The following is a 16,011-nucleotide window of genomic DNA, read 5'->3' as shown; positions in this document are numbered from 1 at the left end:
GATCAGAACTTCCATCTTGTCCTCAGGTACATGGTGAGTTCAAAGCCAGCCTGGGCTATGTATATATGAAAACATGACATCTGTAGAATATGTGCCATTCAACTTCTGGTTTTCTTTTATGGAGTTTATTATAAATGGTATTTGATTACATATAGATTACCAAGACAATTATCTGAAGGTTTGATAGAAAATATAAAAATGCTTACAATTTTTCTTCTCTCTTCTTTCTTCCTCACCATCTCCCTCTCTTTACAAAATATTTTAGAGTTTTTTATGAACAAAATAGTAAACTTTGAAACATTTTCAGGTAATTATTTGTTTGCAAAAGGTTTTCCAGTTTAGAAAGCAACTACATGAAGGCCTGAAAATAGCATTTTTTATGCTTCTTTTTTTTTTTTGGTTATTTTTTTAAAAGATTTATTTATTCATGTATTTTATATATATACCAGAATAAGGAATCTGATTCCATTATAGATAGTTATGAGCCATCATGTGGTTGCTGGGAATTGAACTCAAGACCTCTGGAAGAGCAATCAGTGCTCTTAACCACTAAGCCCATCTCTCCAGCCTGTTATGTGCTGTTTGTTTGGTTTGTTTCCAAAACAGGGTTTCTCTGTGTGGCCCTGGCTGTCCTCGAACTCTTGTAGACTAGGCTGGCCTCAAACTCAGAGGTTTATTTATTTCTGCGGCCCGTGTGCTGGGATTAAAAGCGTGCTCCACCACCGCCCAGCTATTATGTGCTGTTTAATAAGACAACAGAGTCTTGTAAGTTTGGTAACCTGTATGGCTTTAGATACATAATGCTACAGTTTAAATAGTTAATAAGTTAGAGTGATAACATTGGAAGCTGGGTATTGCTTTCAAGAGACATTACTTCCAAAGTATAATTTAAAATAATTCTGCGGGCTTTAAATGTATAATTGATTGAGATTACATAGGGTGTAATGACAGAACTGCACAGAAAATGACAGGTTACGCCGCTGGGGAGCCTGAAGCCAGGATGCTGTCCTCATCACTGCTCTCTTAGATTGGGGCTGCTTGAACTTGGTTTGCTTGCTTTCTTTCCTTCTTTCTTTTTTTGAGATAATATCTCTCTTTGTAGTCCTGAATATTCTGGAACTCTATGCAGATCAGGCTGGCCTAGAACTCACAAAGATCCACTTGCCTCTGCCTCTTGAGTGCTGGAATTAAAGGTGTGTGCCCCTATGCTTGGCTTCATTTAAAAAAAAATTTTTTTTCCCTTTGGTGTTTTTGAGACAGGCTGTCCTGGAACTCATCATGTAGACAGGTTCCTCTCCAGCTTACAGAGATCCACCTGTCTCTGCCTTCAGAGTGCTGGGGTTAAAGGCATGTTTTACTGTGCCCAACTTTGTTACTTCCTTTTAAAAATATATTTTCATTAATTCTTTGAGAATTTCATACTCTCTTTTTGAGACAATGTCTTACTATTTGATTCTGGCTGACCTGGAGGAACTTAACTGTTTGGATCGGACTGGCTTAAAACTTTGGCTTCCTGCCATGGCCCCGCCCCCGCCCCGCCCCCGCCCCGCCCCTTGCCCCATGGTAGTAAAGTATGTGCCACCATGCCTGACCGCAGCATGTATTTTGATAGTTTGATGATGTCTATCCGCTGTACTTCTTCACGTCCTTCCAGATCCACCCCCGCTCTCCTGTACTGGCCAACCTCATGCCTGGGGTTTTATTTCCCCATCAGGTCTCAGCTGTGCTGCCCATGTACTTCCAAGTGTGGGGCATTATGTTCTTAAAACAAAATGAAAGAAAACATATTTTCGTGTCAAATTCTAGTCAATTTTGGTAGAGATAGTATAAGTATTTTTATACTATATTGTAAATATAAGATTAGAAAAACAGTTGGGTTTGTAATCTCTTTAGTATGCTTTAATTGATTTTTTGGTAGCTGGATTATAGACTTTGGCTATAAAAATGAAATGTTATTATAACTGGTAAAGTAATATTTGATTGTCCACAAAGATGCTGTATTCTCCATCTGGTATCATCATTTCTACTGCTTTAAAACATTATAGCTGGTTATGAGACCTCTAATCTTTAATCCCAGCATGAGGTAGGCAGAGGCAAGTGGATCTTGGTGAGTTCAAGGCCAGCCTGGGCTACATGGTGAGACCCTGTCTTCAAAAAAATCAGAACCAAAGTGGTGGCACAAATCTTTAATCTTAGCACTCAGGAGGTAGAGGCAGGCAGATATCTGTGAGTTTGAGGCCAGCCTGGGCTACCAAGTGAGTTCCAGGAAAGGCTCCAAAGCTCCACAGAGAAACCTATTGTGTGTGTGTGGTGGGAGGCAAATGTTCATACCAAGGCTCCAATGGGTGGAGGACAGAGGACAATTTCATGGAGTCTTCCAGTTCTGGGGATTGAGCTCAGGTTGTTAAAACTTTAAATCAGGAGACTGAAGGGATGGCTCAGTGGTTAAGAGCATTGGCTGCCCTTTCAGTGGACCCAGGTTCAGTTCCCAGCACCCACATGGCAGCTCACAACTGTCTGTAACTCCAGTTCCAAGGGTTCTGACACCCTCACACAGTTATACACGCAGACATAACACCAATGCACATAAAATAAAACAAATAAATTAAAAAAAAACTTTAAATCTGAAAAATAGTTGTTTTTGGTGGTTGTTTTAGTAAAATTTTTTGCAGTTGTGCTTTCTAAAATATTGTCATGCCCCCTTTCTGGGTATCTATACTAAGGAAAGGATATCAGGTTCATTACAATTTTAACAAATGGAGAAAGCAGTCCACTGAGTTATACATGCAGGAAGTAGGCTGGTGCCCTATTATTTAGAATACTAGAATTAAGGTGCATTGAAAAAGGGGTGAGAAGAATGGAAGAGTCAGACACATTTGGACATCAGTTGTGGAACACTGACTTCTGGGCATAGCCTGACTCTTGTACTCTTTTTTTTTTAAATGAAAATTTTAAGTGTGCATGTACACACAAGTGTGTGGAGGCCAGAAGAGGGCATCGGATCCCCTGGAGCTGGAGTTCCAAGCAGTTAGTTGCTGTCTGGAATGGGTGCTTTTAACTGCTGTGCCATCTCTCCAGCCCCATGGCTGTTGAACTCACAGCAGCTGTGATTATTTTCACACGTTTTGTACAAGATTTGACCTGTCAGCGTCCTGTCATGAAGGAAAGGGGCTCATGGGGCTCTCATGTTCCCTGAAAACTTACATGCAGTTAATGGTTGATGAGGAGAGACATGTTCATCATTTGTGTGGTCACTGGTAAGATGTCTAGTCTGTGCTCTGTACACGCTAACAGGAGCTCCTGTAAAGACCCTAATGAAACTCAGTGGTCATACATGACGGAGGAAAAAGAAGTGGGTGGGGCAAGTTGGGAAGAAGGAGATTAGTGAGGGTGAGGGGAACAAGAGAGGGTGAGGGTTATGTGAATATGATCACAATATGTTATGTACATGTATGAAAATGTCATGATGAGACCCATTATTATGTACAATATATTCTAATAAACAGAATGAAAGATGTCCCATAGAAGAACAAAATCAGTATGCCAGGTTTTACATGTATTTTGATTGAATAATGAACATTAAAATGACTAAAAAAAAAAAAAGGTTTTGTTTTTTCTGCTTGTTTTGTAATTTTATAGTAGTTGAATAACTTAGAGACATGTGCTGCACTGAAATTTAACCTGTTCTCGTAAGAGCAATTCCCCTTGTAGACTGATTTGGATTGGTAGGGTGAGTTCTAGCACCTTTGAAATGTCCAGCAGGTCATTTTCCATTCCAAAAGTTGGAGTGTTTTGCTAAGTCAGACCAGGCTTGTTATTTAACACGGAGATTGTGTATAGTCAACACATTCTCTAGATGCCTTCTTCACAATACTGCTGGAAAATACCCAAGACTCCAGGATTTTCAAATAAAATGTTTTGTAGGCACCTCAGATAATAGACTCCATTTATGAAGCTTTATATGTGTGCTTCAGCTGTTTACAATGTGTGTGTGAAGTGGCTCAGTGTAATTTACTGGATCAAATACTGGTCAAAAGAACACACAAAGTAGCACAGGTATTTTAAATTGTGACAATTAATGATCGAAAGGTGAACGTTCTTTTCATATCCCAGCTTATTTTCTATTTCAGAGAAGACACATTTTGTCTTTTATAAACATGTGCAGTCACGGAACAGTGGCACAAACTGACCGCTTTGTCACATTACATACAAGTTATGCAGTGACATTCTCCAAGACCCCTTAAGGAAGTATGTCAGAAGCTGGGCATGGTGACGCATGCCTTTAATCCCAGCACTCTGAAGGCAGAGGCAGGTGGATCTCTGTGAGTTCTGGGACAGCCAGGCTACACGAAGAAACCCTGTCTTGAAAAACCAAAACTAAAACAAAACAAAAACCTTAAGATAATTAATTAATTCCTTTTACTTTTAAATAGAGAGATTCATATTCACTACTTATGAATACTTTTATTTATTTATTTTTTTAATCCAAAATAGGAACAGTAAGGCCTGGTAGGCCAGACATGGTAACATTTAGTCCAGCATTTACTAGGCTACTAGGTGGATTATGAGTTCGAGTACAGCCTGGGCTGTACGGTGGAGACTGTCTCAGCAAAAACAAAAGCTGGCCAGTGACCCTAGGGACTTGACTGAGAGTTTGGGGTTTTATGTGCTTTACAGTTCGTACAGTGAATGGCCTGAACAGAAGTAATTGCTTCTGCTAATGCTACAGTTTCAATGCAGACATATAGAGAAGTTATAAGAATACAGAATTCCTTTCTCTTTCAGCTAGAGTTCTCAAATAATATTTCACATTCCCCCTTTAAAGGCAATTAAAAATATTTACATGTTTTATTTTATGAATTTGTGTGTGCCTGCGTGTGTATATGTGTCCAGTGCCCATAGAGTCTTGAAGAGGGCATTAGATCCCCTGGAATGAGTTATAGATGGTTATGAGCTGCCATGTGGGTGCCCGGAACCAAACGGGGGTTTCCAGTAAGAGCAGCAGGTGCTCTTACCTCCTGAGCCAGCTCTCCGGCTCCGGTACCATGTCATTTTGTGTTAGGGACTTGAACATCTATCGAAAGTGTGCATCCTTGGTGTCCTTTGGAGCCTAAGAATGTCAGAGCTTTGTCTTAGTTAAAGTAAATGATACTTTATAATAAATGATGCATCATTTGCAACATCATCATCCATTTTAGTTCATTCTGTTCTTAGTATAACATGAAGCCTCCCCTCCCCCTTCTTCTCTTCTTCTCCCCTCTCCTCCCCTCCTCTCCCCTCCCCTCCCCTCCCCTCCCCTCCTTTTTCTTTTGTTTTTTTTCTTTATGGTTTTTCAAGACAGGGTTTCTCCATGTAGCCCAGCTGTCTTGGAACAATTTCTATAGACCATACTGGCCTTGAACTTAGAGATCTGCCTGCCTCTGCCTCCCTAGTCCTGGGATTAAAGGTGTGAGCCGCCACCCCCCAGCTGAACATCCCCCATTTTTAACACTTGAAATAATTGGTGTGTATTTTAAAACCAGTTATGTCTTAACTATTATGACTTTGTATGTGGTACACAAATAATTGTATTATGAGCCATGCTTGTTTGTTTTTCTCTCTCTATTGTTAGGTATCATATCCAGGACCTTCCACGTCCTGGACAAGCACTCTAAGCTCTAAGCTAAGACTCTCAACCCTAAGAGTCACATTTGTATTGTATACTTAGTATTGGATGAGTAAACTATGGTACCCAGTCACCTGGCAGTTAGAGTATTTCAGAACTCATTACTGCACACAGCAATGAGGAGAACATTATTCTGTCTGCTTCCTTAGAGGGCTTGTGAGCATCTGTCTATGTAGGGCGCATACCTGGAGAACTGCTGCTCTGTGGAATGTGCTTATCTTTGGTTTTGCTGTCTAAATCTACTGTCTCCCACCCCCCTTTTTTTAAAACCAGCGTTTACAAATATTCTTGTGCTCCTGGGCACTGTTCTGCTTTTTGACAGTTTCAGGCTGTCTAATGGTGGCTGTGGGTTTTATATTTCCCTTATTATCAGTGAGGTTGGAATTTTTAAAAATAATTTATTTAGTGTGCATTGGTGTGAGGGTGTCAGATCCCCTGGAACTGGAGTTACAGACACTTGTGAGCTGCCATGTGGGTGCTGGGAATTGAACCTTTATCCTGTGGCAGAGCAGCCGTTGCTCTTAACTACTTAGCCATCTCTATAGCCCCTGGAATTTTTTTAAATGTCTTCTGGCTTGCATTTCCTTTATGTGACTTACCTATCAGATATGATTTGCTCATTTTTCTTTTGAGTTTTGCCAACCACAGTATGACTAGATCTCTTGTCAGTAATGTGTATTGTAAATATCTTCTCTGTGTTGATGGCTTATTTTATTTCTAGCATCATTGAATGAATAAAAGTTGTAAATTTTAATCTTTTTGAGACAGGATTTCTCTGTTTAACAGTCTTGGCTGTCTTGGAACTCACTTTGTAGACCAAGCTGGCCTGGAACTCACAGAGATCCACCCGCTTCTGCTGGGGTTAAAGGCATTTGCCACTATGCATAGCAAAGCTGTAAATTTTAGTGAAGTAAAATATGTTTTATTTTGGATTTTGAGACAGGATTTTTCATATAGCCCAGGCTAGCCTGAAGGGAACTAGCTGGGTTGCCAAGGGTGACTTTAACTCTGTCCTCCTGCAGCCTTTCACCTGGAGAGTACTAGGATTTATAAGCAAGTACCGCCACACCCAGCTGAATAAAGTCAGACTTTCATAGCATGTACTTTTTGCATCTGCTTTTTCTTGTAAAGGTTGGTGATTAATTTGTTAAAATTGTAGCATTCACTTTAAACTGAAAGGGATAAAAACGTAAGTCTGTGTGGGCTCTTATGTACACCCGAAGCATTGAGACATTTAGAGTCAGATTTCTTTTGGTCTTTAGTGTTTGGAGTAGAAAGGTGGGAATATGTAAAATTTGTGTGAATCCTATTGTAGGAAATTCCTATTGTAGGAAAGCTTGTGCTTTATTTGGAGAATAATATAAACATGTGAGTGAAATGTAATTCTGAAAGACAAATGCAGCGTTAGGACAGTCTCATGCCCAATCACAGGTGCTCATTCTAGGATTACAGTTGGGGAATCATTAACTGGAGATAGCTAGATTGTCTGTCCTCCCTCATGGTGAACTTCCTCTCATTGTGTTGTAAACCATCCTGAGCTACATGATGAGATTCTGCCTCAAAACCCAACACTGTCCTCTGAGCCCAAACACTGAACTCCTGATTCTCCTGTCTGCACTTTGCTAAGTGCTAAGATTATGGGCATGTACCACCATACCATTTTTATGGGGGGGCGGGAAGGGGGAAGCTAACTTGATTATTTGAAAAATAATACACAAAATTGTAAATTGACAAATGAAAGCAATTGGCAAGTCTTCAATTTCTTATACAAAATAACTATTGATGTCAGAAGCAGCAACAGTTTCTATAGGTTTTATTGTCATAAATGAAAGTTTAGGAACTGAAAACTGTTATCTTTGAAACGGTAGAACCATTTCTTTTCATTCGTTTTTGAGACAGGTCTCATTTTATAGCCTTGACTAGCCCGTGTAGACCTTTTCATGCCTCAAATCATAGATCTGCCTGCTTCTATTTCTAGAGTGCTGAGACTAAAGCCATCATGCCCAGCTTATGATATTTTTTTGTTATATTTATTATGTGTGTGTGTGTGTGTGTGTGTGTGTGTGTGTGTGTGTGTGTGTACACGCATGCTTGTGGAGGTCAGAGGGTATCTAGTTCTCTCTTTCCATGTAGGTCCTGGGCATGGCTCCCAGGTTACAGGCTTGGTGCCTAGTGCTTTCACCCACTGAGTCATCTTGCTGGCTCTCAAACGAGAAAACTTTTGAACTAGGCCAAACCTTGTTGCCTCAGATAAGTGAGGGGGTAGTAGAATCAGACTAATATTAAAATATTTTACACCCATTGTGGTTGTAGATAAGACATTGATGGTAATGAATGTAATGGAACTGTCCTGAGTGCTGACTTCATTTACCATTTGAAAAGTTGAATTGAAAATCAGGTTGTGCAGCAGCACTGTAAACTTTAGCCCAAAGAATACGGCTTTGAAAAACTAGGCAGGGTGTTTTTATTGTTTTGGTTTTTGTTTTTGAGACCAGGTAGAGCAGTCTGGCTTCAGACTCGCAGAGATCTGCTTGCCCCGTGCCACTAAGCTCTAGCCAGGCTGTTTTCACCGAAGACGATCCATTTACCTGGAAGGCATCAGGTTAAAGGTTATTGGAACGTTTACCACATTAGGCAACTTTAATGGATTGTTTAATTTCCTTTTACATCCTCTTTTCCTTTAGAGACAATAAGTTCATTTTTGAAAATATCAATGGACCCACATCTACTTATTTTAATGTATTTGAAAGACTTGATTTGTGAGTTCAGAAAAGGAACAGAATCATAGGATCACTATGAAGAATAAACCATTTTTTTGTCTGAGCTTGTTTCCAATGGAGCAAAAAATATTCCTGAGAAAAACTTCCTAAAAGACAATGTTACATTACTAGCTTTAAAAAAAAAGTAGTTATGAAGTACGGGCTTCATATTTAATTTTTTATGTTTTAAGCCTTGTTTACTGTGGGATAATATGCTACTGCCCTGAGTTATTTTCTTAGGTTAAAAATGACTTCTTATATATCCCAGGCTGGCCCTGAATTCATAGCAGTTGCTCCTAGTTTATCTCCCCACATAGTGGGGACATGACACCTAGCTAAATATTTTAAATCTGTTTTTATGTAAACCAGTCTGGCCTTAGACTCAATGCCTTCTGAGTTCTGGGATTAAAGGTTTATGTAACCATGCCTAGCTTTAATTTTTTTGTTTTGTTTTGTTTTGGACAGGGTTTCTCTGTGTAGCTTTTTGCCTTTCTTGGAACTTACTCTGTACCCCTGGCTGTCCTGGAACTCACTCTGTAGACCAGGGTGGCCTAGAATTCACGAGGGATATTTCTGCCTCTGCCTCCTGAGTGGAGTTAATAGGCTATTAAAATTAAAGATGTGTAGCTAGAGTTTTCCTGCCTTGCCCACAGTCAGGACAAATCTCTGTCACCCGCCAGTCCCACAGCCGCTCAGACCCAACCAAGTAAACACAGAGACTTATATTGCTTACAAACTGTATGGCCGTGGCAGGCTTCTTGTTAACTATTCTTATATCTTAAAGTAACGCATTTCTACAAATCTATATCTTGCTACGTGGCTCGTGGCTTACCAGCATCTTCACATGCTGCTTGTCCTGGCGGTGGCTGGCAGCGTCTCCTTCTGCCTTCCTGTTCTTTTATTTCTCCTCTGTTAGTCCTGCCTATACTTCCTGCCTAGCCACGACCAATCAGGTTTTATTTATTGACCAATCAGAGCAACTTGACATACAGACCATCCCCCAGTACAGCCAAGTGCAGACCATCTCAAACACCTGCACTCAGGCCCATGGTCCTAATCATCCTCTATGCAAACCAGCTGGGTAACGCCACAAGGAACCCAAGAAGGGCTCCCACAGGACATACATTAACATCCCACAGCAAAGATGCAAGTCTTTAATTCCAGCAACATGGAGGGGCAGGGGTAGGCGGCTCCCTGCCAGTTCAAGGCCAGCTTGGTATACATAGCAAACAACAACAAAGTAATACTAAAACGTAGAAGCAACTCTAATGTCCATCTGTGGGTGAATGAATAAAATGTCATACATATACACGTGAAATACCATGTGATCTTATAAAGGAAGAAAATCTAGTTGCATGTTACAACGTGGATGAACCTTGACATTATTCTGAGTCATAAAAAGGCAAATATGAGTTCACTTATGAGGTATATCTTGAAGTCAAATTCATAGACTAGAAAGTAAATGATGGTTGCCTGAGTCATGACATGGTCCCGGTTTCAATTGCAAAAGAGGGCTAGTGTTAGGAGGGAGGTATAATTATACAGCATTGGGGATGTATTTAATGCCACTGAATAGTAAACTTAAAAATGATTAAAATAGTAAGCTTTATATATATATAAAACTGTGGTTTTCAAGAAGGAAGATGTTTCAAAAATGAAGGTTTGGACAAGTGGAAGGAAATTAAATGAGGAGACTTTAAGAAACTATTGACTCATATTTATTTTCTTTAATTAACTCTGTTAAACATAAGGCATAGCTAAGTTTGGCAGAAAATATTTCAGAAATTTCATATTAGCTAAGAAATTGAATATGTTAGCAAAGTATTTCTGTTTTGGATCCTGTTCTTCTTTTCCAGCAGACCCAGTGTTATGCATAAGAAGAAACCAGAACATGTCTCACTAATAGTTTACAATGGTCAGATCTGGGTCTGTGGATGTTCTTGTTGCTTATATTGCTGGTTGATTGTCATAGAAGGTAGAGTTCAGTTAGGATTTCAAGTTTACTGTAGGATTAGAAGGGTAAAACCCATGTCTTTGTTCATTTAGTCTGCTACCACAGAATTCTGTAAGGAGCATAGATTTATTGCTCATTGCTCCGTAGGCTGGAGAGTCCCAGGATAAAGGTAAAAGCAGATGCAGGGTTTGTTGAAGGCTTGCTCTCTGCTCCAAAGATAGCATCTAGCTGTGGTCTTACATGCTAAGGGGCAAAGAAGCTCCTTGAGGCTTCATTTATGAAAGGGAGCCCTCATGGCCTAATCAGCTCCCAAAGCCCCTTTGTATTTTTGATATATGGTCTTACTCTGTAGTCCAGGCTGGCCTTGAACTCATGCCAATCTCTCTGCCTCAGCCTCCCAGTTTCTAGGATTACATTTGGTGGGTAGGGAGGGTTTCAATAGACAAATTTTGAGAGGCCATAAACATTCAGAACAAAAAGTATCAGAAATGAGAGCTCTGGGTGTGATTGTGCACATCTGGAGTTCTTCACTTGGGGCTAAGGCAGGAGGATTGCTGTGGGTTTTAGGCTAGCCTCATCTACACGCAAAAAGAATCTGAAGTGAATAAGCCTGAGAAGTAAAAGCTTAGTGGTTGCTCCATCAGGAGCCTTTGCTCTCCTCCTAAGTAATAGTTTTCGCAGCCCCCACCTACCATCAAAGAGGTAGTATTTCAAAGCCTTATTCCTTAGTCTGCTGATAAGAATGAGTGGCAAAGACATGAATAATATAGCTGAAGAGCACAACATAGCTCACATTACAACGACAAATAATAAAGGCATAGTGCAGAAACGGGGTGGGACGCCATTATACAGCAATTGGTATTAGTAAGTGATTTCATATTTGTCATTTGGGATCTCTGGGTATGGATTACATAAGTATTTTGAAAATTAGGAGTATCATAGGAGAATTATTGAGGCTATGTTTGGGCAGCCTTACAAAAATGCATAATATATGAGTTTGATATGTTTAGAGAGAGTTCTCAGTGTGGTTTTGTTTCATTAATTTAGGTAGGCATTTGATCCCAGCACTAGGGAGTCAGAAGCAGATGGATCTCTCTGAGTTTGTTGCCAGCCTGATCTAAATAGGGAATTTCATGCCTGTCACAGTGATATAGTGAGACTCTGCCTTAAAGTGTGGTGAATTAGTGCAGTTTTGGCATGCCCCTGGGTAGAGGTATAGGATAGATGCTGGGGACATTTTAAGGAAGCAGATGAACTTCCTTAGGCTTAAATCCCAGAGTTTCAATTTGTAGTATTCTCTACTTACTGAATATCAAGTCTCGATCTGACTGTGAACTTTGTCTCTGACTTTATAGTAGAGCAACTTAGGAATCTGGGAGGTGGAACACAAGAAACTTTTGGAAGTTTTAACTCAGGTGTGGTGTACTTACTTTTTTTTCTTTTTCATAGTTTTGAAACCTTGGGTCAATTACTTGGTGCCTCTGAGCTTTGGTTTTCTTTCTTTTTTGATTTTTGTTAATTTGTGTGTGCATGCATGGTGTGTGTGTGTGTGTGCGCGCGCGTGCGTGCGCGCATGCCATGACTCTTGTGGAGGTCAGAAGACAATTTTGTGGAGTTGGTTCTCTCCATCTAGCTCATGTAAGTTCTGGGGATTGGATTCAGGTTGCTAGCCTTGTGTAGTAAATGCCTTTATTCACTGGTCTTTAGTGATCTTAACAGCAAATTGAAAGATATTAGCATCATTAAGCCAAATATTATAAATATTATAAAGCATTTATTAAACAGTTGCATAATTATTCCCCCATTGGTTGTAGCTCTTTCTAAAAAAAATTTAGCTTTGTTATTTTTAATTATTGTAGACTGTGATGGTAATCCATTATTTCAGAGATAAAAACAGTTGGTAGTTGTGATATATTGAAATAGGAGACAACACAGTTAATAGAGTACAGTTTAAAATTGGGTTGAATTAAGGTAATTTGTGTGTGTCTGTGTGGTGTGTGTGGCATATGTACACGTATGTATGCATGAGTGTGTACTCACGTGAGTGCGTGCATGTGTAGGTGAGAGGAGGAGGGAAGTGTCCTGATGGGTCACTCTTCCCTTTCTCATTGAACACTCGGGGCTTGCAGTGCTAACTAGACTGGCTGGCCAGCAAGTCGCAGCCGTCCTTTCTCTGTAGGTCCAGCTTTTCACGGGAGTGTTTGAATTGACCTCAGGTTCTCATGCTTGTGCCCAAGTGCTCTTACCCAGTGAGTCATCTCTTCTGAAGTTAATAGAACCATCCAACATCTGTTGAACGTCAGCTTCACCTTCTAGACAGTTCTAATTCACCTTCACCTTGTAGATTCAGATCTAATGTGGAAGACATATGTATATTACTGACAGTTACAGTACAATGAGTCTAGGGGGCGGCACATGTTCTGAGTCTCTGAATGCCCAGCTCTTCTTGGAGAGTGTGTGGTGAGTATGTGTGTCTCATGAGAGCACAAGCAAGGAAGTACTGAATTATTTTGGTCAGATCCTAAAGGAGTTTGCAATGTGCTCAGAGGTAGGTGCAAAGAAGGATCTAACTAAAAATGTGGGACTGTGTGCAAGGAAAGAACACGAATATTAAAGTAATGGCTTTGTCAGATGGTGATTTTTCACTTGTGTTGCATGTTGTTGTGTGACAGACTAAATAGTTGGAGGTAGAGTACATAACTGTAATTAATGTGTTTTGAGCTGTGGTACTGAGGATTGTGGAGTGTGTGTGTGTGTGTGTGTGTGTTTTATGTTTGTATATATGGATTAGCAGTTGCTCTGTTGTATATTACATGAATTCTAAGATAGTGAAATAAGGTCATAAGGGAGAAAGTCAGCTGTGCCAGTAATATGTTAAATCCCCTTTGTATCTGAGTTACACCAGAGTCAGGTACTATTTATAGACTCATTGTACACTTGATGGCTGTGTAGATGGAGTAAGACCAAAATCCATAGAAAGTCATTTAGTGTCTGGGAACTTAGGCAACGTGAAGGTAACTGGATAGAAAGCTATTAAGTTGCCTTTGTAGTATAATGAATGCTTTTTAAGATCAAAGGAGATTATATTTGGCAAGTAGAATATAGGATCAGAGCTGTTCATGAAAAGGATAGCCCTTTTAAATTAATCCCTGTATGTATGTATATACTTAAAACATACATAGTTGTTTCTTCTTGATTATAAACTGTGTTGGCTGATTCATAATTTTGTGTATGTGAGGTGTAGGCATGTGTAAGAGTGAGTATGTAGAGTACAGAGGCATGTCAGGTATCTTCTGTCACCCTCTACCTTGTTCCTTTGAGGCTAAACCTGGAGTTTCCATTTTTTCAACAAGGCTGGAAGCCAGCAAGCCCCAGCATCCTCCTGTCTCTGTTCTCAGTACTGGAGTTTAGTCATGCATGGGACCACACCCAACTTTTCAGTGGGTCCAGACTCTGAGCTCTGGTCCTCATTCTTTGCAGCAAATGCTCCTAACCCTGAACTGCCTCTCTAGCTGATGGTTCATAAGTTATATTTTGGTGAGAGAATATTTTATTTTTACCATAACTGAGCCGCTTGTTCAGGGAGTTGTACTTTGCCTTCCATGGGGAAAATGGTTGGAACAGTTTCTATTGCATTTCCCAGTCAGTGTAGCTGTTCAGTCAGTATTTCCCCCAATAACTGAAATCCTGAGAACTAATGTGGAAATAATGAAGAACTTTCTTATCTCCTCCCAAGGGAAAAATCTTAATGGAATTTTAAATTACTATTATTTTAGCATATTATGAATTTGACCCTAAAAGCTTTTTCCTACAGTTTAAAGTTGAGGAAAACCTGTTCTTTTGATTAACATTTCCTTCCTTCTTCTGCAGGTATGGCCTCACAAGTCTTGGTCTACCCACCATACGTTTATCAAACTCAGTCAAGTGCCTTTTGTAGTGTGAAGAAACTCAAAGTAGAGCCAAGCAGTTGTGTTTTCCAGGAAAGACGCCGTCCACAGACCCATGTGAACGGCAGAGACTTTGGAAACTCTCACTCTTCCACGAAGGGTGGTGCTTTCCAGACAAAGACACCGTTCACTAGACCTCGAGGACACAGCTTTTCATTGCAGGCAGGTGCCGTTGTTGTCAGAGACACTGCCGGTGGTGCAAAGGCCATAGCAGCTCCAGCGCAGCAAGCTGCAGTGGAGGCGCCTCGCACCGTGCTGTGGCGAAACCGGTTACATTTCCTAGAAGGTCCCCAGCGATGTGGATTGAAGCGCAAGAGTGAGGAGTTGGATAACCACAGCGGCGCGATGCAGATTGTCGACGAACTGTCCATACTTCCTGCAATGTTGCAAACCAACATGGGAAATCCAGTGACAGTTGTGACAACGACCACAGCATCAAAACAGAACTGTACCAGCGGAGAAGGCGATTATCAGTTAGTGCAGCATGAAGTCTTATGCTCTATGAAAAACACATATGAAGTCCTTGATTTTCTTGGTCGTGGCACTTTTGGCCAAGTTGTTAAATGCTGGAAGAGAGGGACAAATGAAATTGTAGCAATCAAAATTTTGAAGAACCACCCTTCTTACGCACGCCAAGGGCAGATAGAAGTGAGCATCTTAGCAAGGCTCAGTACTGAGAACGCTGACGAGTACAACTTTGTGCGGGCCTATGAGTGCTTCCAGCACCGTAACCATACCTGCCTGGTCTTTGAGATGTTGGAGCAGAACCTGTATGACTTTCTGAAGCAGAATAAATTTAGTCCCTTGCCCCTGAAGGTGATCCGGCCCATTCTTCAGCAAGTGGCCACTGCACTGAAGAAGTTAAAAAGTCTTGGTTTAATTCATGCTGACCTCAAACCAGAGAATATTATGTTGGTGGATCCTGTTCGACAACCATACAGGGTTAAAGTGATAGACTTTGGGTCAGCCAGTCATGTGTCAAAGACTGTTTGTTCAACGTATCTACAATCTCGGTACTACAGGTAGGCAGCAACAGCTTCTTGGCTATTTAACAAATGCCGAGTTTCTGCTAAGTGAAATTTGATATGTGTATGTGATGAGAGACTGCTTCGGCTAAATAAGGAAATCAATAGGAGCTGTTTAGGTTTGAAGCTTTAAAAAGACATGCAAAATCAAGGCATAAAATTGCTTTAGGGACAGTAGAAATCTCTACTCATTCCATGCTAAAGACATCTGGTTATTTTTATTATTAATAGAAGATAGGAAAGAATGTCACACAGATAAGATGATAAATGTAAGTCTTTAAATGTTGAAAAATGTTGTTGAATGTAGCTTTTGTATGTTTCTTGGAGCATTTCAGTGCTTGGGAAAGGTAATTTCTAATTTTTAAAGTTTTATTTTTCATATTTTTTATTTATGTGTGTATACATGCCATGGTGCACATGTGCAAGTCTGAGGGTAACTTGTGGGACTCTGATCTCTTCTCTCTACTATGTGGGTCCCTGAGATTGAGCCCAGGTCATAAGGTTTGGTGGCAAATGCCTTTACCTGCTGAGCCATCTCACTAGTCCTGGAGAAGTAATTTAATGAAGACATAATCTCATATAACAACATTTAGAGAAATTATGAGTTCAGGCTGTTATTCTGATGAATGACTTCAAGATTCACATGTATTTATATAGCTGC

At 40.3% G+C, this 16,011-nt stretch overlaps 1 protein-coding gene across 22 annotated transcripts in view; it reads left to right on the top strand.

Annotated features, from left to right (window-relative positions):
- The window catches only part of Hipk3 (homeodomain interacting protein kinase 3), an 83,515-nt gene that overhangs the window by 15,205 nt on the left and 52,299 nt on the right, over window positions 1-16,011 (top strand). For all 22 annotated transcript variants that reach the window (XM_076570199.1, XM_076570203.1, XM_076570197.1 and 19 more), the window contains one exon: window positions 14,249-15,347. In XM_076570199.1, coding sequence (XP_076426314.1) covers window positions 14,251-15,347 — 1,097 coding nt within the window. In that variant the 5' untranslated portion in view covers window positions 14,249-14,250. The remainder of the gene's footprint in view (window positions 1-14,248; window positions 15,348-16,011) is intronic.

This window comes from Peromyscus maniculatus, chromosome 4, assembly GCF_049852395.1.
Source record: "Peromyscus maniculatus bairdii isolate BWxNUB_F1_BW_parent chromosome 4, HU_Pman_BW_mat_3.1, whole genome shotgun sequence".
In the NCBI taxonomy this organism is placed as follows: Eukaryota; Metazoa; Chordata; class Mammalia; order Rodentia; family Cricetidae; genus Peromyscus; species Peromyscus maniculatus.
Note: the sequence above shows the minus strand (reverse complement) of the source record. Positions and strands in the feature narration are given on the sequence as shown.